The 23,253-nt window shown below is 37.9% G+C and overlaps 1 protein-coding gene across 2 annotated transcripts in view; it reads right to left on the reverse strand.

Moving 5' to 3' along the window:
- The window catches only part of ACBD6 (acyl-CoA binding domain containing 6), a 208,037-nt gene that overhangs the window by 96,786 nt on the left and 87,998 nt on the right, over positions 1-23,253 (reverse strand). For both annotated transcript variants that reach the window (XM_030936850.1, XM_010375644.2), the window contains exons 5-6: positions 22,566-22,671; positions 4,856-4,945 (exon numbers count right to left, since the gene is read on the reverse strand). In XM_030936850.1, the coding sequence (XP_030792710.1) occupies positions 4,856-4,945; positions 22,566-22,671 (196 nt within the window). The remainder of the gene's footprint in view (positions 1-4,855; positions 4,946-22,565; positions 22,672-23,253) is intronic.

The following is a 23,253-nucleotide window of genomic DNA, read 5'->3' on the forward strand; positions in this document are numbered from 1 at the left end:
TTGCTTTATACTTTTCTCATGTTTTTGAAATCTTTCATAAGACACAGATAGGCACAAGGTATTCACTGAGAAGGCACAGGGTAGTCTATAAACTGTAAGCTTATATAATGTATATGTCATAAAGCCTTTATACATTTCTGTACCACTTAAACAAAATGTTTTTCTTTTAAACTGCATAACACCAGTACACAGTACTGACACATACACCAAAGATGCTCCTACTCCTCCTACCAATAAATGTTCAGCATTCAAATACCTTTTAATGTGCTTTGGGGGGTAGTTTTAATCTTTCTTCAGGGCTTAAAAAATCAAAGTTACTCAAGAAGTCAGAGAAGGGTGTGTGTGTATGCATGCGCACACGCGCGTGCATGTAAGCCATATCCTAATCCCAAATGTGGTATGAACCTAACTTCCAGAGTGGAATTAAAAATCAGTACCAAGCAGTGGAAGAGACAAAACTGTATCCATAATACTGTCAGATAACAAATGAAATCTATACAACATCTTCCTTAGAAATAAAATTTCAAGTTTCAATTCCATCACAGTCACACAAAATAGAAGCCGCAGTACAAAAAAAAAATGTATGAGACAGACTGAAGGGTAAAAAACGACAGGAAAACACAGAGCAGACTTTGACATATCTCTAATTACTGCTTCGTTCCAGACTAATGGTAAAAATTAGTCTTCAGATAGTTGATAACATCAGACTGCCTGTGCTGAGTTAGTACCAAGATCTGTGGCCAAGCAAATACTTCTAATAAAATTGATTTTCCTTTTTGGCAACCAATAGGCCAGTCAATAATAATGTTGTTTAAGATATATTGAGTCATGAGGGAGATGAACCTTTCCTTCCATTTATTATGTTTGTATTGTCTATATTTGAAAAGAGTTTTCAATAACGAAACCAAAGAAGATATTACAAGGGAAAGAGCTATTCTGAGAGCTAACCTCCAGAAGCCCTTTGACTTCGAAGCATGTTAGCAACTCAAACTGGAAAAGCCAAAAGCATCCCATTAACTAAAGTTAGATTGTATAGATTATGACTGTCAAAACAGAATCAAAGCTGGTGGCTATACACAATGGTCATGTGAATACAAAGGAATACATTGTGCCAGGCATATAATACTAACAGATCCGTCCTAAAAACCTACATCGAACTTTTACTTTGCATTAAAGCTTGGTGTTTAGTAAAGAATGTTCTATAAAGCCACCCATAGTTTTTGGATTGTTTGTCTTACACTATCCAAACAAACAGAACATAAGAAATCCGTAAGGCAAAAACCTAAGGCAATGCCTAACTTGGGGAAATTTCCATATACAATATCTCCAAACAATGTGTTTGGTTAAAAATATCGTTTTGTTGTTTTTTAGAGACAGGGTCTTGTGCTCTGTCATCCAGGATGGAATGCAGTGGTGCAATCATAGATCACTGTAGCCTCTAACTCCTGGGCTCAAGTGATCCTCCCACCTCAGCCTCCAGAGTAGTTAGGACTATAGGCACCCACCACTATATCAAATTTTTTAAAAAAATTTTGTGGAGATGGGGTCTCACTATGTTGCCCAGGCTAGTCTCAAACTCCTGGTCTCAAGTGATCCTCCTGACTCAGCCCCCTAAAGTGCTAGGATTACAGGCATGAGCCATCGCCATCTGGCCAGTTCTTCTTGTTTGTTGTTTTAACTTTAATAGTGGTAGGGAAAGTTGGGCATTGAAAAAATGATTTTGAAATTTACACAGAAAAACAAATAAGCTAAAATAGTAGAAAGTATTTTGAATGAGTAGTGAAGAAATTTGCCCAACCAGATTTAAAAATATATTTTGAAGCTATAATACTTAAAACAGTGTAGCACAAATACATGAACAGAAAACCAGAGCAATGGAATGGAAGAAGAAGCCCCCAAGATAGACTGAAATACATAAAAGAATTGAGACTATGATAAGACAGTTCAAATTGCTATAGAAAAGATACCAATGATTCAATAAACATTACTGGAACTAGCTAGTCATATGGACAAAAATAAAGTTGGCACCATTTGGACAAAAGTAAAATTCCTATTACATACATAGGATATGTATATCAATTCTAGATGAGTTGATAAAAACCATGAAATAATAAAAATTCTAGAAGAAAATGTGGGGGAAAATTTTAACAACTGTATCACAAAGAAAGTGATTTTCCTTACTATATAAAAAGTTCCTGTAAGGAGAAAAATACCATCAACACAATGGGAAACTGAGGAAAAGCTGTATTAAAAATATGATATACCATTCATCAAACAGGCAGAGAACAAAAAGTGTTATGATGAACTATTTGGCAGGGCTAGAGAAACAGGAATTCTCTCATACATTGCTGGTCGAAGTATAAATTGTTACAGTCCATTTATATGGTACTAGTTAACTAAATTATGACACATTCTCCTGGGAACTTGTTGGATGATGGTGCCAATTATGGTGAGTGGCGGGCAGGGAAGAGTGGGCTGTTGAGGGATGCTGGTGCTTAGTGTTAGATATTGTGCGTTTGAAGTGTCTGAGGGACATCAAAGAGATATCTGTGTCTGGAGCTACTGGCTGAGATCTGGGTTGGTCATAAACATTTATTCTACTTTCTCTGTGAAATAGGAGGTATTCTGAAGATAAAGACCAGAAGATTAGGTAGTCAAATTTAATGATGATATTACCATGATTTATGGTAACAACAGTGTTGTGTGATTATTTTTATTTTTATTTTTAGCTTTTTCCAGAACCTAAGCGTAAAAAGACAAAGATGCCTATGTTACCATTTCTATTGAACCTAGTACTGGAAGGCCCAGCTGGAGCAATTAGGCAAGGAAATGAAATAAAAGGCACCCAAATCAGTCATTAGGATGTCTATTGTCAAAAACACAGAAAATAACAAGTGTGGGCAAGGATGTGGAGAAATTCGAATATCTGTGTATTACTGGTGGAAATGTGAAATGGTGCAGCTACTGTGGGAAATATGGCAATTCCTCAAAAAATTAAACGTAGAATTATCATCCGATCCAGCAATTCTATTTCTAGGGTATATACTGAAAAGAAGTGAAAGTAGGGACTTGAACAGACATTTGTACATCCATGTTCACAGTATCGTTATTCATAATCGCCAAAAGGTAAAAGCAAACCAAGTGCCCATAGATATTGGAATAAACAAAGTATTGTAAATACATACAAATAACATTCCGCTTTAAAAGGGAAGGAAATTTTGACACACGCAACCACACGGATGAACCTTGATGATGTTATGCTGAGTGAAATAAGCCAGTCAAAACGGGACAAATTTTGTATGATTCCACTTATATGAGGTACCTAGAGCAGTCAAATTCACAGAAATAGAAAGTAGAATGGTAGTTGCCAGGGGCTAAGGAAAGGGAGGAATAGGAAATTAGTGTTTAATGGTTAGAGTTTCAGTTGTGGGGGATGAAAAAGTTCTGGAGATGGGTGGTGGCGATGGGTGCACACAATATAAACGTATTTAGTGCCACATAACTATCCACTTAAAATGGTTAAAATGGTAAATTTTATGAGTATTTTACCACAATAAAAAGGAGAAAGAAACCCAAAACCTTAGGTTCTGTGACCTTGGATTTGGCAATGGTTTCTAAAGTATGACACCATAAACAAAAGGAAAAAAATATATGCAAATAGTCAACAAGCGTGTGAAAAGATACTCCATATCATTAGTCATTAGGGAAATGCAAATCAAAATTATACCATGATGAGACATCATTTCATACCCGAAAAAAAAACATAACATTGAACATACATTCAAAAAAACATAAGATAGTTTTTTTTTTTTTTTTTTTTGAGACGGAGTCTTGCTCTGTCGCCTGGGCTGGAGTGCAGTGGCTGGATCTCAGCTCACTGCAACCTCCGCCTCCCGGGTTCACGCCATTCTCCTGCCTCAGCCTCCCGAGCAGCTGGGACTACAGGTGCCCGCCACCTCGCCCGGCTCATTTTTTGTATTTTTTAGTAGAGATGGGGTTTCACCGTGTTAGCCAGGATGGTCTCGATCTCCTGACCTCGTGATCCGCCCGTCTTGGCCTCCCAAAGTGCTGGGATTACAGGCTTCAGCCACCGCGCCCGGCCAAGATAATTATTTTTTAAAAAGCGAAAGTAACAAGTATTGGTGAGGATGTGGTGAAACTGGAAGCATCATACATAGCTGCTGGGCATGAAAAATGGTGTAGCTCCTATGGAAAACAGTTTGTCAGTTGCTCAAAAGGTTAACATCAAACTACTTTATGACCCAGTAATTCCACTCCTATGTCTACAACCAAAAGAACTGACAACAGGTATTCAAACAAAAACACAAGTACACAAATGTTCACAGTAGCATTATTCACAATTGCCAAAGACAGAAACAACCCAAACTGCCCATCAACCCATCAATTGATTAATGGATAAATATGTGGGATATTCAAAAAATACAGCCATAAAAAGGAATGAGGTATTGTTACATGTTACAATATAGATACACCTTCAAAACATTATGCTAAGTAAAAGAAGTCAAACACAACCGTAATTGTTATGATTCCATTTATATAAAATATCCAGAATAGGCAAATCTATAGAAACAGAAAGCAGATTAGTGGTTGCCAAGGTCTGGGGCAAAGGGAGAAATAAAAAAATTTTAAAAAGTGACTGCTTAGTGGGAACAGGGTTTTCTTCTGCAGTGACAACAGTATTACGGAACTGTATAATAGCAATGATTACACAACATTGTGAAATGTACTAAACGCCACTGAATTGCACATTTCAAAAGAGTTTATCTGGTAAATTTTATGTTATGTGAATTATACTTTAAAAAATAAAAGCTCTTCTTTATTTTGTCACTCTTACCTGACAGTTAATGTCAGCTCTATGCTGCAGCAAGACTGTGACTAGTTCCTTATGTCCTCGATCACAGGCCCAGTGAAGTAGAGCCCTACCCTAAAACACAGAACAAGATAAATGAATTTGTTACCTCAGTGGTGGGTCCATGTAAAAGATATTATGTTTTTTTTTTTGTTTGTTTGTTTGTTTTGAGACGGAGTCTCGCTCTGTAGCCAGGGCTGGAGTGCAGTGGCCGGATCTCAGCTCACTGCAAGCTCCGCCTCCCGGGTTTATGCCATTCTCCTGCCTCAGCCTCCGGAGCAGCTGGGACTACAGGCGCCCGCCACCTCGCCCGGCTAGATTTTTGTATTTTTTAGTAGAGACGGGGTTTCACTGTGTTAGCCAGGATGGTCTCGATCTCCTGACCTCGTGATCCGCCCGTCTCGGCCTCCCAAAGTGCTGGGATTACAGGCTTGAGCCACCGCGCCCGGCTAATGTTTTAAGAAAGATAAGGAAATATGTAAAAGTAAGGGTTAATTATTCTAAGAATGATTGATATAAAAATGCACTACGGGAAAAGCAATAAACAATCAATAGGGCAGGGCACGGTGGCTCACGCCTGTAATCTCAGCACTTTGAAAGGCCGAGGCGGGTGGATCACTTGAGGTCAAGAGTTCAAGACCAGCCTGGCCAACATGGTGAAATCCTGTCTCTGCTAAAAATACAAAAATTAGCCGGGCATGGTGATGGGCGCTTGTAATCCTAGCTACCTGGGACACTGAGGCAGGAGAATTGCTTGAACTCGGGAGGTGGAGGTTGCAGTTGGCTGAGATCATACCACTGCACTCCAGCCTGGGTGACAAAGTAAAACTCCATCTCAAAAACAACAACAACAACGAAAACAATCAATGGGAAGCCCCAATATCTACTTCTGGGTCTGTACTAGCCCAATGCCTGCTTTCAGCTCAATCAGTTCACTTACAGAGTGGCGATGATAGTAATAACAACAATAATATCAATAATACCTGCTAAATGAACTACAAGAAAATGCTTTGTAAACTGTACTTTATAAATTCCAGTTTTCTAAAATGTTATGTCCAATGAATTCATAAGAATAAAAAAGCAAGCACTTAAACCTAAGTAGAAATCATAATCCAAATGTACTATATCTAAATTTCCTCAAGTTTATTCCTTAAAAAGATTATTTAACCAGTTTGAAAATAAGCATTTCTCCTTACTATTGCAAGTTTACAATCTGAAATACCTCAAAAACACTAGTACAATCTATTAGTGTCTATCATCAAACAGCTGACTGTGAAAGCCACTTGTAAAAGAGAATGGATGATTAACTATTAGGAGACAAATACCAAATATGAAATATTAATTTTAACATTTGTCTACCAAAGACTCACAGTTACTGTTACATGTGTTATTTCTATTCTCTACTGCTAAATCTTGTTTTAGTTAATGAAAAAAAGCCTACTTGGTTCAAAAGAATAAACAAAACCCCAAAAGCTAAGGGCTTTTCTGAATAAATGAGGGATGCATGGCTTACTACTTTCTGAGGATGGTGATGATGTTGCCATTTATAAAGAATGGAATGTTTTTCCACATTAAGTTGAAATCCCTACTTTATGTCATTTTAGAAAAGATATAAGCTGGGGCGAGGATTGATTTAAAGTAAAAAGCACCTTTCAAAAAACAGCTTTTCTAAAACTGCCTACATTCTTTTTATCATCCAGACTCTCTTCACACACCTATTAGTTCAACTAATTAAACTAGGATCTATTCTTTAAACAAACAACAAAGTAGGAAAACTTCTTCCCTACAAATTGTCTTCTTTTGCTTTCACTTGCTTGATTTACTTTTATTTACCTGTGAATACCTGTTTTCTAACAGGCTTACGCAAAATCCTAAGAGGGAGAAAAGCAGAGAAAAAATGTGGGCAAATCATTCACACTTTACAGTATCAAAACTGTTTTATTTTGCCTTGTTCAGAGCCCAGTAGGAGTTATTTTTATTTTATTCTATTCTATTTTATTTTATTTATTTTATTTTTGAGATGGAGTTTCACTCTTTTGCCTAGGCTGGAGTGCAGTGGCGGGATCTCCGTTTACTGCAACCTCCGCCTTCCAGTTTCAAGCAATTCTCCTGCCTCAGCCTTCCAAATAGATGGCACCCGCCACCATACCCAGCTAATTTTTGTATTTTTTTTTTAGTAGAGACGGGGTTTCACCATGTTGGCCAGGCTGGTCTCGAACTCCTGACCTTGTGATCCGCCTACCTCGGCCTCCCAAAGTGTTAGGATTACAGGCATGAGCCACCACGCCCAGCCAGGAGTTATTTTTTAGTGGAGACAATTCTAAAAGTCCAGGTGAAAATGTATTGTTGAGTACTACAGCAGTTTCCTATGTTAAAATTTTTGTAGCTCTAATGTGATCTGCTGTTACTAGGGCCCTAATTCAAAAATCCTCCATATGAACAATTAGATATTTTAATGAGACTCTGAACAAATACTAATGAATAAATATTCTATAGGTCCACGTTATTGTTTCACAGCATTTACTAATACATTAAAATAATCACACAAAATTTCAAAGTCTATCATTTTTTGTTCTAATTGTTAAGTGTGCATTTTATGGCTATTAGCTTAAACTAGAGACAAGACTTACTACATAGTTAAGACGATGTGTGATATATTTACATAGGGTACTTACAAAAACTACATAATAGTTAAGTAGGACAACATAATATATCTTGTACTTTTACCATAAGATGTATAGATAATTTATATCTCTCAGCCACGTTCCTGAATTTTCCTTAGGTTTGACCCAATAGGGTTATATCAACTAAAGCTAAAATATAAATCCTTAGCTGTTTCAATGGTAAAGCTGAGAAGCAACACATTTTACTGTTAATGGGTGTTATATTTTAAATTTCCCATATTTTAAATTTTCCATGTGGTGCCAAAAATTTACTTTAGGGGAAACACCTATGACTGGACCTCCGTAGTGATTTTCACTTTGGATATATTTTCCAGAAGCGGGGCACATGTATAGTAATGTTTTAAAAAGGATGATGTGCTCTCAGACATTTACACCATACTTTTTAACACGTTTTCTGACCTGCAATGCAATTAATTCTTGTAACACATTATTTTAATGGTACACTAATTAACCTTGAATTAGAATGAATTCTCTGACAATGACTTTCTGTGGAAGCACTGAAGATATCTACAATAAGATCACATAATGATTAATATTCCATGCAGTATTACAAAGCTCAAAAACAAGAGTAGGATTAAACATACTTGTAAACAAACACAGAGAAAACAAATCAGGCTTTGGAATTTTAACCTTCAAGAAGCTCTATATTTAAATGAATAAAAACCAGCACAATGAGGTGTCTGTGATACCTTTTACTTCTTCAAATTATAAAGTTCCTATAACCATACTCTAATTTATTATTCACTCACTAACATAACCAGTAATTTGCAGAGATGCAGGAAATAAACACCTGTGGTTTCTTTCCCTTGTTAACCACAAACGCACCTAGTTCAATATAATTATTAAATTATTTTAGGTAAAGAATTCCATAATCTCTCCTCCAGAAGGAAAACCATGAATTAGGTGTGCATTAAAGTTATATCTTCTAAGACTTTATCTAAATTTACGAAATAGTTTACCTATTTGTCTATATAATTGTTTTATCTTTTTCCATGAGTGATATAATCTCTTATAAATTTTCAAGTTAAATTTATTTTTATTGCTACCACAATAAGTGACAATTCTTTGTTTCTAATTTTAAAAACTCTTCTGGAAAAATATCCCAGAAGCATTCAGGAGATTGGTGAGGGAGAGCCATTATTAAAAGGAACTTTTGTTAGGCCACCAGAAGACCACAAACACTGGAGAGCTCTGAATAAATTCTGGAACTCAAATACAGTAAAATGCAGGGAGAAAAAGAATTCTCATCTATTAACCAAGGTTGCTAACACTGTCCTACCTCAGACAGATGAATGACTCTAAAGTGCTTTGAAAGTGCAGGGTAGCAGCTAACCTATTAAGTGGTATTACTTTCATACCTTCTGGAAAATACAGAGAGCACATCTTAATATATGAAATGCTTCTCTGATTTCCTTAGTAACTCATCCTTAAACCAAGTAGAATTTTTTTTTAAATTAGACTTTTCTCCTCAATATCACAAAATTTTAAAAAAGAGGAGATTTTAGCCAGGCACGGTCGCTCACATCTGTAATCCCAGCACTTTGGGAGGCCGAGGAGGGCAGATTACCCGAGGTCAGGAGTTTGTGACAAGCCTGGCCAACATGGCAAAATCCTGTATCTACTAGAAATACAAAAAATTAGCGGGGTGTGGTGGTGCATGTGCCTGTAATCCCAGTTACTTGGGAGGCTGAGGCAGGAGAATTGCCTGAATTGGGGTAGTGGAGGTTGCAGTGAGATGAGATCATGCCACTGTACTCCAGCCTGGGCAACAGAGCAAAATTCTGTCAAATAAAAAAAAAGGGGGGGGGGGGCGGTGAGGGGAGAGGAGGGAACGAAGGAGATTCTAGTATAAAATGAGTCTTGATGTTCTTATGGTATTTTGAGATCAAATTCAAAGTATATATACCATATATACAATAGATAAAAACATGGCAAAGTTGGTATATTTAAATTTGTAAGAATTGTCCTTTTGTCATTCTATCAAACACATATGGTATACGGTATGGCACTGTCTAATTAGCAAATGAAATACTGCAAACAGGTGGACCTCAATTTCTCTCTGCAAAAAAACTGGGTATCAATTTATAATTGTAGTAGAGATTGACTTCACCTACCAACAACCTGTAATGTCCCCATCTCCTCTGTACTATCTTCTACCTTTTGCTGCTACTACTGTAGCAGCTGGCCATAGTGAGAACTCTGCTACCTGCAACCACCAGAAATTACACAATGCCTCCTTCTTTCACTTCCCTGTCCATAGTAAAATGACAATGTTGTTTCAAAAACTTAGGAATAAGATTGAAAGATAGTCTAACATCTCAAGATATACCTAGCATGGAAGCCAATGACTCCTCCTGGGATAATTTACTTACCAGCATTAAAAAGAAAACCATACACCAGTATGTGTATGGTTTTAATGTGTATGCTTAAAATCAGCAACTACTGGATCTCTTTCACTGGCAAAGATCTACGGTAGGGAAAAATGGTGTTGCTAATTTGTTAGGAAATTGAGAAAGATTTCGAATACACTACTTTAAAAAATCTGGCTGGTGTGGTGGCTCATGCACATAGTCCCAGCATTTTGGAAGGCCAAAGCAGGCAAGTACAAGACCAGACTGGGGAACATGGTGAAACCCCGTCTCTACAAAAAATACAAAAATTAGCTGGGCATGGTGGCACACTTCTGTAGTCCCAGCTACTCAGGAGGCTGAGCTCAACAGGGGAATCGCTTAAGCCCATGAAGTCATGGCTGCAGTGAGCCATGATCAAGCCACTGTACTCCAGCCTGGGCAACACAGTGACACTCGTGTTTCAAAAGAAGGAAAAAAAAAATCCCTTCACAAGAATTTTCTAAGCTATAATGTCAGTGACTTAAGGGTGAAGGAACATGAAAGGGAGGTATTAATTCATCCTGTATAAAGGAGGTAATTAATAGCAATAATAATAGGAAGTTGCCATGAAAACAGCTCAGGTATCCATCATAAGACAATGGTATATTCACATGATGGAACATACTGAGCAGTATAAAAGAAGGAAGTACTGAACTATAGCAATAGGATGAGTCTCAAAAACATTATGCTGAATGAAAGATGCCCTACACAGAGGAGTACATATGTATAATCCCATATATATGAAGTTTGAGAACAAGCAGAACTAATCTATGGTAGAATAATATCAAAACGGTGGTTACCTTTTTGAGATTAAAAGAAAAGAGTGGCTGGGAAGGGGCATGAGGAAACTTTCTGGGGTGACAGCACCGTTCTACATCTTGATAGGCGCTTCGGTTATACAGGTATATGTATTTGTCAAAGTTCATGAAATGTGCACTTAAGACTTGTGCATTTCATTGTATATAAATATTATTTTAAAAGAAAAACCAAATACTGAATTCTCGTTAATTATATGCATGTTAAAATACTTAGAAGAAAGTGTACTGTTGTCTGTATAGTCTAAAATGTATCAAAAAATAAAAAAGATTTGACGAATGGCTAGATATTGGTAAAGTAAGCGTAGTAAAATAATAATGGTAGAATCCAGATGGTAGAAATATAGATGTTCATTGTAAAATTCAACTTCTCTTTATGTTTAAATTTTTTCATAATATACTCTTGGGGAAAAAAAAATCAAACAAAAATTTGTACACCTATGTTCACAGCATAATTCACAACAGTCAAAACGAAGTGTCCATCAACAGATATCTGAATAAACAAAATGTGGCATACGCATACAATGGAATATTATTCATCTTACAAAGGAAGGAAACTGACACATGCTACAAAATGAACGAACCTTGAAGACGTTACGCTGAGTGAAATACGCCAATCAAAAGGGACAAATATTGTTATGACACCATTTAAATGAAGTACCTGGAGTAGCCAAACTCAGATAGAAAATAGAATAGTAGTTGCCAAGGGCCAGGGGAAGGGAGGAATGGGGGGTGTTTAATGGGTACAGAGTTTCTTTTTTTTTTTTTTTTTTTGAGACGAAGTCTCACTCTGTCACACAGGCTGGAGTGCAGTGGTGTGATCTCGGCTCACTGCAACCTCCACCTCCTGGGTTCAAGAGATTCTCCTGTCTCAGCCTCCGGAGTAGCTGGGAATCCAAATGTGCAGCACCAAGCCTGACTAATTTTTGTATTTTTAGTAGAAATGGGGTTTCACCATATTGGCTAAGCTGGTCTCGAACTCCTGACCTCAGGTGATCCGCCCGCCTCAGCCTCCCAAAGTGCTGGGATTAAGGCATCAGCTACGGCACCTGGCTTGGTATAGCGTTTCAATTGGGGAAGATAAAAAAGTTGCATGGTGGTGGTGGTTACACATGTGAATATATTGTTTTATTTATTCATTTTTTATTTGGAGACGGGATCTCAGTATGTTGCTCAGCCTAGTCTTAAAACTCCTGCGCTCAAGAGTTCCTTGTGCCTAAAAGTGTGAGCCACCACACTTGGCTCATGTGAAAAAAAATATACATGTGTATATTTTTGAGAGTGAGTCTCACTTTGTCGCCCAAGCCAGAATCCAGTGTCATGATCTCAGCTCACTGCAACCTCTACCTCCTGGGTTCAAGTGATTCTCTTGCCCCAGCCTCCCAAGCACCTGGGACTACAGGCATGTGCCACCATGCCCAGCTAATTTTTGTATTTTTAGTAGAGACGGGGTTTCACTATGTTGGCCAGGCTGGTCTTGAACTCCTGACCTCCGGTGATCCACCTGCCTTGGTCTCCCAAAGTGCTAGGATGACAAGCGCGAGCCATGGCACTCAGCCTCATGTGAGCATATTTAATGCCACAGAACTGTAGATTTAAAAATGATTAAAATGATACATTTTATATATATTTCACCACTATTAAAACATACCAAACATAAGTTGCCAAAGCTCATAGGATTTAAGCTACTTTCTTTTTTTTTTTTTGAGACGGAGTCTGGCTCTGTCGCCCAGGCTGGAGTGGGGTGGCGGGATCTCAGCTCACTGCAAGCTCCGCCTCCCGGGTTTATGCCATTCTCCTGCCTCAGCCTCCCGAGTAGCTGGGACTACACGCGCCCGCCACCTCGCCCGGGTAGTTTTTTGTATTCTTTAGTAGAGACGGGGTTTCACCGTATTAGCCAGGGTGGTCTCGATCTCCTGACCTTGTGATCCGCCCGTCTCGGCCTCCCAAAGTGCTGGGATTACAGGCTTGAGCCACCGCGCCCGGCCTAAGCTACTTTCACTACTTTCTGATTTTGTATTAAATCTAAGTTTCTGATGCAAAGCAAAACCATAGGCTTGATTTTTAAATGGCACTGCCTACATTAATGCAAATAAGCATAATAGACAATTTGTAATGCATTTCCCAGTCATTCGTGTGAATAAACAAAGTTCCTTCAAATTAACATCTTAATCAACTATATAACCAAAATAACATATACTATGATATACAAAGTTATTTAAGAGGATGCATTTTTTCTTCCTTCCTTTCTCAAATCTCATATAACTGCATAAATTTAGTCTCAGTATACTGACCCTGCCTCTTAAATCTTTTGCTTTTCTGTTACGTTAGTACTGTCACAGTTTCACCAGAGTTTGCAGCAGTTTCTCAAGCCAAAAGCATGCAAATTGTATTAGGAGTCACAGATTTAAAACAAAGTAGAAAAGAAAGGAAGGCCGGGCGCGGTGGCTCAAGCCTGTAATCCCAGCACTTTGGGAGACCGAGACGGGCGGATCACGAGGTCAGGAGATCGAGACCATCCTGGCTAACACGGTGAAACCCCGTCTCCACTAAAAAATACAAAAAACTAGCCGGGCGAGGTGGCGGGCGCCTGTAGTCGCAGCTACTCCGGAGGCTGAGGCAGGAGAATGGCGTAAACCCGGGAGGCGGAGCTTGCAGTGAGCTGAGATCCGGCCACTGCACTCCAGCCCAGGCGACAGAGCAAGACTCCGTCTCAAAAAAAAAAAAAAAAAAAAGAAAAGAAAAAGAAAAAAAAAGAAAAAGAAAAGGAAAGGAATAGTAGTCAAGAGAAAGGTAAGCCTTCTTCAAAGTATCTGAAAGAATCAACAGACTATGGAAAATGGCTAATGACAACAATTATACTGCCAAGAGGACAGAAAAGGAAAGAATGTAACTAAAGACGCACCCAATGAAAGCAGGATTTGAGAGTGCATTAGATAAGAATCTATGGAAAACCGCTTGCAGTGAGCTGAGATCCAGCCACTGCACTCCAGCCTGGGCAACAGAGCGAGACTCTGTCTCACAAAAAAAAAAAAAAAAAAAAAAAAAAAAATCTATGGAAAACCAATGAACTATATGTATGAATGCTTTTGGGGGGACTGATGATAAACATTTGTACTGGAATAATGTCATCTATTTTGCTAAAATATTACACTGTTACATTTGATCTAAAACATTTAAATTACTTCAAAGATTTAAAATACTATTTAAATAATATCAATAAGCATGTATTTAGTGTTGATTGTACATTAATCTGAGAAATAATGTGTGTGACAAGAATTATATAAACATAATTTGAGCCTGATGCTTGATAGCAAATATTCTCCCCATACTTCGAATATGCTTTTACAAATTATTGAAATCATCCCTTCCCCTTAAAAGATATTTTCCTGGAAGAACCAAAAATATTTGGTATGTGTGAAGAGCTGTACTAACGTGGGTCAAAGATAAAAATCGAACCACCATTTAAAAAAATAAATAGGCTTTAAGATCTTCTCTTTAACTTTTCCCTTCATATTTCAAATTCAATTTTCAAGCATTTCTCAAATGATTGAAAATACACTAAAAGTTGTAATTTAGTTTTTTTAAAAAGTACATATGACACCATGGTGTTATAAACTCGGACCCTGAAACATCTAAGCATAACTATGAAACTTTTTTCTATTATGCAAAATACAGACAATGTCCCCTAATTACTATACTAGTAGGAAATACCAGGTAATTTTCTCAAATTAGAAATATATGCCTTACTATATTTGCATAGGTTGGGTACCCCTTATCCCAAATGCTGGGGACCAGAAGTGTTTAAAAGTTTAGATTTTAAAAAAAATTTGGAATATTTACATTATATACTTGACTGCCCCTCCTTAATCCAAAAGTCTGAAATCCAAAGTGCTCCAACGAACATTTCCTTGAAGTGTCACACTGTTGCTAAAAAGTTTCAGACTTTGGATCATTCCAGATTTTAGATTTTCAGATGAGGAATACCCAACTTGTAGTAATTACAACTTAAATGAATAAAAGATGTACACTAGGAATTATACTTATATACAATAAAATAACTTCATTATGAAATACAAATACATTTTATTTAAAAGGCGTTTCATATATATTTGTTGTTCATATACAATACTTAGATCCAAATGTATGTATTCAAATAATTTATAAATTATAAATTCATAGTTATCAGTGAATAATGTATTTATTTCAATGTGTGGGAATACAAATATAGCTTATCATTTTTATTATTAAAATTATTATTAAATTTCTCTATGTGCTCACAGCAAATTTTAGGTGCAATAAATGTGACTTTTAGTCATAAAATTAGGTTGAACCTGCTGAATGAAGATTTTAAGTAAAAATGTATATTATCCCAGAGAATCTTAGGGAATCAGTAGGGAAATATCTCAAGTTCAAATATCACATAAACACAAAAAAGAACAGAATGTCCTTTCAAAACTATAATTGTTACCCAACTTATAATAAGAAAATGTCAAAAGAACAGAAAGGGTTAAAAGTATTTAACTAGAAGTTTAATTTTGAGGCTACACAATTTTACTCCATCATCAAGGCTTACCAAATTGTTTTATTTGCTAGAGCTTTAAATGTGATGAAGCAATACCATTTATTTTATTTTGGGATGTTAAGTTTGATTTTGATTTTAAGCTCCCACCTCCCTTATGTTCTTAAATTAATTCATACAAATCCCTGATTAATAATAAAAGGGTTTGCCATCAGTATTCAAAGCCCAGCCTGAGTTGTCATGGCTGAGAGGGCAGAAATCTGCTTGGAGCAATGAGAGAACCCAACTGAATTCTTGGCGTCTCAGTCTATGAATGTGTAAGCACTTAATCTGTTCACGAAATACAATGTTCTGGCAGGCTGAGGATAAAGGTAGCTGCATGGTTAACAAACTGGAAGATCTGGAAAGCAGCACTACATCAAAGTAATGAAATACACAAGTTTTCCTTATCTTTACACATACAAAATATGTGTTATTTAGTGTAAGCTATCTGTGTTCTAGGCACTTATTCCACCCCCATCACAGCTGTCCATCAGTGATCTTTGTGGAGGTCACATGTGGATTTGACTTCTAGTAATATTCTATAAAAGAAATTGTTGCAAACCAGAGCATAACACAAGGAAGGCCAAATGACAACTGCTTATCCTTCTTTTTCTTCCTTTTATTTATCCTTCTAAAATCTAGTGGTCGGAAGAATACTCTCCCAGACCTGGTTTCTACTTAGCAGTTATATGGATTTGAGCAAGTAAATGTAGGTCTCTGAACTTCAGTTCCTGTCTGTAAAACAAGAACAATATCTGCCTTAGAGAATTGTTGTAGGCCGGGCGCAGTGGCTCAAGCCTGTAATCCCAGCACTTTGGGAGGCCGAGATGGGCGGATCACGAGGTCAGGAGATCGAGACCATCCTGGCTAACACGGTGAAACTCCGTCTCTACTAAAAAATACAAAAAACTAGCTGGGCGAGGTGGCGGGTGCCTGTAGTCCCAGCTACTCGGGAGGCTGAGGCAGGACAATGGTGTGAACCCGGGAGGCGGAGCTTGCAGTGAGCTGAGATCCGGCCACTGCACTCCAGCCTGAGCGACAGAGCCAGACTCCGTCTCAAAAAAAAAAAAAAAAAAAAAAGAAAGAGAACTGTTGTAAAGATAATATAGTAATAAGTGAAAGTACTCTGTAAACTATCACATGCATTATATAAAGTATTACGTGTTATTTGAAAGATAAATTTTAACAGGCAACATATAGTACACACAAGATACTTCCAGTGAAAAACCTGTGACTTTGAAAATTTAAGTGGCTTACTTATTTATTTCTGTTATATTACCATCATCCTTCACTCATACTATTAATAATAAAAGTAGCTAAAATATACAGACGGTCTCAACTGATCCAAAACCCTTCTGAAATACCAGATAAACATAAATCAAGTAAGAGCATTATCAGAATATATAAATGAGATGGTGTCACTCACCTCATGAGACAGTGATATAAGCAAAAAAAAATGTTTGTTGCTGTAAGCAACTGAAATATGGGGGTTGTTTGTCCTGCAGCAAAAGCTGACTGATACAAGTACAATCCACAGCTTAGCGATGAGTATTTACATAGTCATAATAATATTAACATTGATTCAACAGAGATTCAATCAGAAAGTTAAAATTAAAAGTTGTGATATAATTATGTTAGAAGGGTCAGAGAGAGAGGGAGAAGATGAGTAAAACAGTTAAATCTAAATATAACAGAAACAAATCAATAATGTCTAAAGTTGAAAAATCAAGAAATAGAAGTATATTATTTAGAGTTATATAGGTAAGGTGCAAAAGACACATTAAAAGAACTGGAAGTCTGGCCAGGTGCAGTGGCTCACATCTGTAATCCTAGCACTTTGGGAGGCCGAGGCAGGCTGATTACTAAAGCTGAGGAGTTCGAGACCAGCCTGGGCAACATGGTGAAACCCCATCTCTACTAAAAATACAAAAATTAGCCAGGGGTGGTAGTGCACACCTGTGGTCCGAGCTACACGGGGACTGAGGTGGGAGGATCACTTGAGCCCAGGAGGCAGAGGCTACAGTGAGTCCTGATCATGCCACTGCACTCCAGCCTGAGAATCTGTCTAAAAAAAAAAAAAAAAAAAAAGCTTTTGCCTTAAGGGAGCTAGAAAAAAATGTAAGAAGGATGCAGGTAAGAGATAATCTTTTTGTTTATAAGACTAATAGTAACATTTAATTTTTTTTTTTTTTAAGAATGAATGTATTGGCCGGGCGCGGTGGCTCAAGCCTGTAATCCCAGCACTTTGGGAGGCTGAGACAGGCGGATCACGAGGTCAGGAGATCGAGACCATCCTCGCTAACACAGTGAAACCCCGTCTCTACTAAAAAATACAAAAAAATTAGCCGGGCGAGGTGGCAGGCACCTGTAGTCCCAGCTACTCGGGAAGCTGAGGCAGGAGAATGGCGTGAACCCGGGAGGCGGAGTTTGCAGTGTGCCGAGATCCGGCCACTGCACTCCAACCTGGGCGACAGAGCGAGACTCTGCCTCAAAAAAAAAAAAAAAAAAAAAAAAAAGAATGAATGTATTAACTTTATAAAAATTTTAACTCACAAGCACAAAGATAAAAAACTACAAATAAAAAAATCAAGGGAAACAATCATGCGAATTTATTAAAAAAAGAAAGCTGTATAGGCATACCCTATTTTATTGCACTATGCTTCATTGTACTTTGCAAATACTGTGTTTTTTGTAAATTGAAGATTTGTAGCAACCCTGGGTTAAGCCAACTATTATTGCCATTTTTCCAACAAGATGTGCTCACTTCATGTCTCTGTGTCACACTGAGATAATTCTTGCAATATTTCAAAGTTTTTCATTATTATTATATCTGTTAGGGTAATGATCAGTGATCTTTGATGTTACTATTATAATTGTTTTAGAGTGCTACAAACCACACTGAGAAAGATGGCAAATTTAACCAATAGATATTTTGTGTGTTCTGACTGCTCCACTGACTGGCTATTCCTGGTCTCTCCAGCTCTCTTCAGGCTTCCCTACTGACTGAGACACAAAAATACTGAAATTATTAGCCAGTAATACAATAGTCACTAAGTTTCAAGTAAAACCTAGTGTCAAGTGAAAGGAAAAGGGTTGCACCATCTCTCACCTTCAAATGCCAGAAATGATTAAGCTTAGTGAGGAAGGCATATTGAAAATCAACACAGGCCATGGCCGGGCGCGGTGGCTCACGCCTGTAATCGCAGCACTGTGGGAGGCCGAGGCGGGCGGATCACGAGGTCAGATCAAGACCATCCTGGCTAACACGGTGAAACCCCGTCTCTACTAAAAATACAAAAAACTAGCCAGGCGTGGTGGCGGGCGCCTGTAGTCCCAGCTACTGGGAGGCTGAGGCAGGAGAATGGCGTGAGCCTGGGAGGCAGAGCTTGCAGTGAGCCGAGATTGCGCCACCGCACTCCAGCCTGGGCGACAAAGCAAGACTCTGTCTCAAAAAAAAAAAAAAAGAAAAAAAAGAAAAAAAAAGAAAATCAACACAGGCCAAAAGCTAGGCCTCTTGCGCCAAACTGCCAATCTGTGAATGCCAGAGAAAAATTATTGAGGAAATTAAAAGTGCTATTCCAGTGAGCATACAAATGATACAAAAGTGAAAAAGCCTTATTGCTGATATGGAAAGAATGAGTGGTCTGGATAGAAGATCAACCAGCCACAACATTCCCTTAAGCCAAAGCCTGATCCAGGGCAAGGTCCTAGTTCTCTTCAAGTCTATGAAGGTTGAGAAAGGTAAGGGGGCTGCAGAAGAAAAGTCTGAAGCTAGCGGAGGCTGGTTCATGAGGTTAAAGGAAAGAGGCCATCTCCATAACATAAAAGTACAAGGTGAAGCACCAAGTGCTGATGTAGAAGCTGCAGCAAGTTATCCAGAAGACCTAGCTAAAGTAACTGATAAAGGTGACTACACTCAACAACCATCTTCAATGTAGAGAAAATAGACTACTCCTACTATTGAAAGAAGATATCATCCAGGACTTTCATGGCTGGAGAGAAGTCAATACCTGGCCTCAAAGCTTCAAAAGACAGACTAACACTCTTGTTAGGGGTTAATGTGGCTGTTTCCTTTAAGTTGAAACCAATGCTCATTTACCATTCTGAAAATCCTAAGGCCCTTAAAAATTACTCTCAATCTATTCTGCCTGTGCTTTTGAAACAGGAAAACAAAGCCTGAATGACAGTGTATCTGTTTACTTCACAACATGGTTTACTGAATATTTTAAGCCTACAGTTGAGACCCACTGCTCAGGAAAAAAAAAAAGATTCCTTTCTAAATGTTACTGCTCATTGACAATGCACTTGGTCACCCAAGAGCTCTCATGGAAATGTATAAGGAAATTAATGTTGCTTTCTTGTTTGCTAACACAGCATTCATTCTGCAGTCCATGGATCAAGGAATAATTTTCACTTGTTTTATTATTAAACAAATACATTCTATAAGGCTATTGCTGCCATAGACAATGATTGCTCTGATGGATCTGGGCAAACTGAAAATCTTCTGGAAAGGATTCACCATTCCAGATCCATTAAGAACATGTGTGATGGGAGGAGGTCAAAATGTCAACATTAACAAGAGCCTGGAAGAAGTTGATTCTAACCTTCATGGATGACACTAATAAGGATTCAAGACTTCAGTGGACAAGTTACTTGCAGATGTAACTGCAAGAGAACTAAAATTAGAAGTGGAACCTGAAGATGTGACGGAATTGCTACAATTTCATGATAAAACTTGAATGGATGAGGAGTTGCTTCTTATGGATAAGCAAAGAAAGTGGTTTCTTAAGACACAATCTACTCCGGTGAAGACGTTGTGAACATTGCTGAAATAACAACAAAAGTTTTAAAATACAACATTAGTTGATAAAGCAGTGGCAGGGTTTGAAAGGATTGGCTACAATTTTGAAAGAAGTTTCACTGTGGGTAAAATGCTATCAAACAGCATTGCATGTACAGAGAAATCTTTTAGGAAGGAAGACTCAATCAATGTAGTTATCTTCACTGCTGACTTATGTTAAGACATTGCGGCCGGGCGCGGTGGCTCACGCCTGTAATCTCAGCACTTTGGGAGGCCGAGGCGGGCGGATCATGAGGTCAGAAGATCAAGACCATCCTGGCGAACACGGTGAAACCCAGTCTCTACTGAAAATACAAAAAAAATTAGCCGGGCGTGGTGGCGGGCGCCTGTAGTCCCAGCTTCTCAGGAGGCTGAGGCAGGAGAATGGTGTGAACCTGGGAGGCGACGGAGCTTGCAGTGAGCGGAGATCGTGCCACTGCACTCTAGCCTGAGAGGCAGAGGGAGACTTTGTCTCAAAAAAAAAAAAGACATTGCCACAGCCACCCCAACTTTCAGTGACTACCACTGTGATCAGTCAGCAGCCATCAACACTGAGGCAAGACCTTTTGCCGCACAAAGATTATGACTTCTTGAAGGCAAGCCAAATGATTGTCAGAATTTTTTAGTAATAAAGTATTTTAAATTAAGGTATGTACTTTTTTAAAGATATAATGCTACTCTACACTTAATAGACGACTATAGAGTGTAAACACAACTTTTTTGTTTGTTTGTTTTTTAAGATGGAGTCTTGCTCTGTTACCCAGCCTGGAGTGCAATGGTGCGATCTCGGCTCACTGCAACCTCTGCCTCCCAGGTTCAAGCATTTCTCCTACTGCAGCCTCCCAAGTAGCTGGGATTACAGGCACCCACCACCATGCCTGGCTAATTTTTTTTGTATTTTTAGTAGAGATGGGGTTTACTATGTTGGCCAGGCTGGTCTCAAGCTCCTGACCTCGTGGTCCACCCCTCTCGGCCTCCCAAAGTGCTGGGATTTCAGGCGTGAGTCACCGTGTCCACCCAGTAAACACAACTTTTATATGCACTGGGAAACCAAAAATTTCATGTGACTTGCTTTATTGCAATAGTCACTTTATTGCAGTAGTCTGGAACTGAATCTGCAATATTTCAGAGGTATGCCTGTATTTTGATTCCGAAAGGCAAAAAACAGACAAAAACCACAAACCCAATTAGAATCAGAAGACCTGGTATTATTTTGTTTCACTACTTAATGAAAACCACATAGTATTACTAGTCCCTTTGTGCAGTATCATAGTCCTACATTTTCAATTCCAGATGCCATTGACAATATTATCACAGGAAAGATGTTGCCGAAAGGTGAGACAATATTAAGGGCTAACCTTTTATATAGGCAGCTCTGAATTACACATAAGTTGATTATTATCTATTCTACAGATTATCTACGATCACTCAATGCTTTCTTCCTAACAGTTACTACCTTTGGCCATTTCAGTAATCTTTCACAGCATCACCAAAGAATGAGAAAATGATTAGAAGTGAATTAGTAAATGTTGCTCCTTTTTTAACAACTATAATGCAGGGTCAGTTAAAACTCAATATGTGAATGGTATTATTCACAACACAAATAAAGAAGTAATAGGCAAGGCACAGTGGCTCATGCCTATAATCCTAACACTTTGGGAAGCTGAGGCAGGAGGATCATTCGAGACCAGGAGGACAACACCAACCCGGATGACACAGCAAGATCCCATCTCCACAAAAAATAAAAAAATTAGCCAAGAGTGACAACACATGCCTGAAGTCCTGGTTACTTGGGAGGCTGAGGCAAGAGGACTGCATAAGCCCATGAGTTTGAGGATGCGGTGAGCTATTAGCGCACCAATGCACTCCAGCCTGGGCAACAGAGTGAGACCCTGTCTCTCTCTAAAAAAAAAAGAAGTAATATATTTGATAAAATAATTTACTATATGATTCCTTTAATTAGTAGGCCAGCATTTAAATTATTGATTTACCAAAATTCGGACACAGTTTTCTAGAGATACATTTATTGAGTAAAGAACAATATACCTAGCTGTTCAAAGTATAACAACAGAAGACACGAAAGCTATTTATAAATGAGATATTGCTATTACCTGTAGATTTCACTTATTATGCTAATAATCTGTCCCTTTAGCATAAACATATGGAAGCTATCAGACTCCTACAAATTTCAGGTAGTAACTTCTACAACATAGATAAAAAAATGTTTGACATAATCACAGAGCGTATCTTAACTAGGTAACAGCATCTCATTTAGATATTCTGATATACTCTTAACCATGCTGTACTTTGAGTTATAGTTCATTGGCCTACCATTTAGGAAAAAGCATTGGAGCAGAACAACCATGCATAGGAAAATAATTAACAGGGCACGTTTTTCATACCTCTTCATCTTTCACATTCACATCCACATTTTTCGATTTGATGGCTTTGGTTATATGGTCAATGTTGTTTTCCCTGCAGTAATCAAATATATTTTTGTCTTCTTCCCTAGAATAAAAAAAAGAAAGGTCTTTTTCTTACTGGGTAATACAAAAAAGTTACATACTTTCAACACAATCTGTTTGCTGCTGACATAGATGTTAATGGACTCTGTTTAAAAAAAATTTTTACATGAACAGTAATAGTTTTTCAGTAGCTATAATACATCCAAATCCTGAAAAGACTAAAGTTCTTAGTTTCCCACTTGCCTTACAGGATAAGAAAACAAATTGTTACTCAAGTTTTTTAAATATACATGAAAGTTATTTTCTTAAAGCAAAGAAAATCAATTAGACAAAAAGAGGAGGGCATTAAAAAATTCAGAAATCCTTTATAAGATAGTAGAATCAAAGACTATAAAGAAAACCTGAGAAGCATACTACATACCCAGCACTCTTCTAAGTATACTGCATGTGCTAATTCACTTAATCTTTCACTTTACAAATGAAGAAACAGGCAAAAAGGAGACATTAAATGACCTGCCAAATGGTACTACATTTATCAAAGGTAGAATAAGAGCTAGAATTCACTTAGATCAACTGATTTTGTATATAGTACATTTTTCTATTATATTATGCTGCCTTTTGACTA

Source organism: Rhinopithecus roxellana, chromosome 8 (genome assembly GCF_007565055.1).
Source record: "Rhinopithecus roxellana isolate Shanxi Qingling chromosome 8, ASM756505v1, whole genome shotgun sequence".
NCBI lineage: Eukaryota > Metazoa > Chordata > Mammalia > Primates > Cercopithecidae > Rhinopithecus > Rhinopithecus roxellana.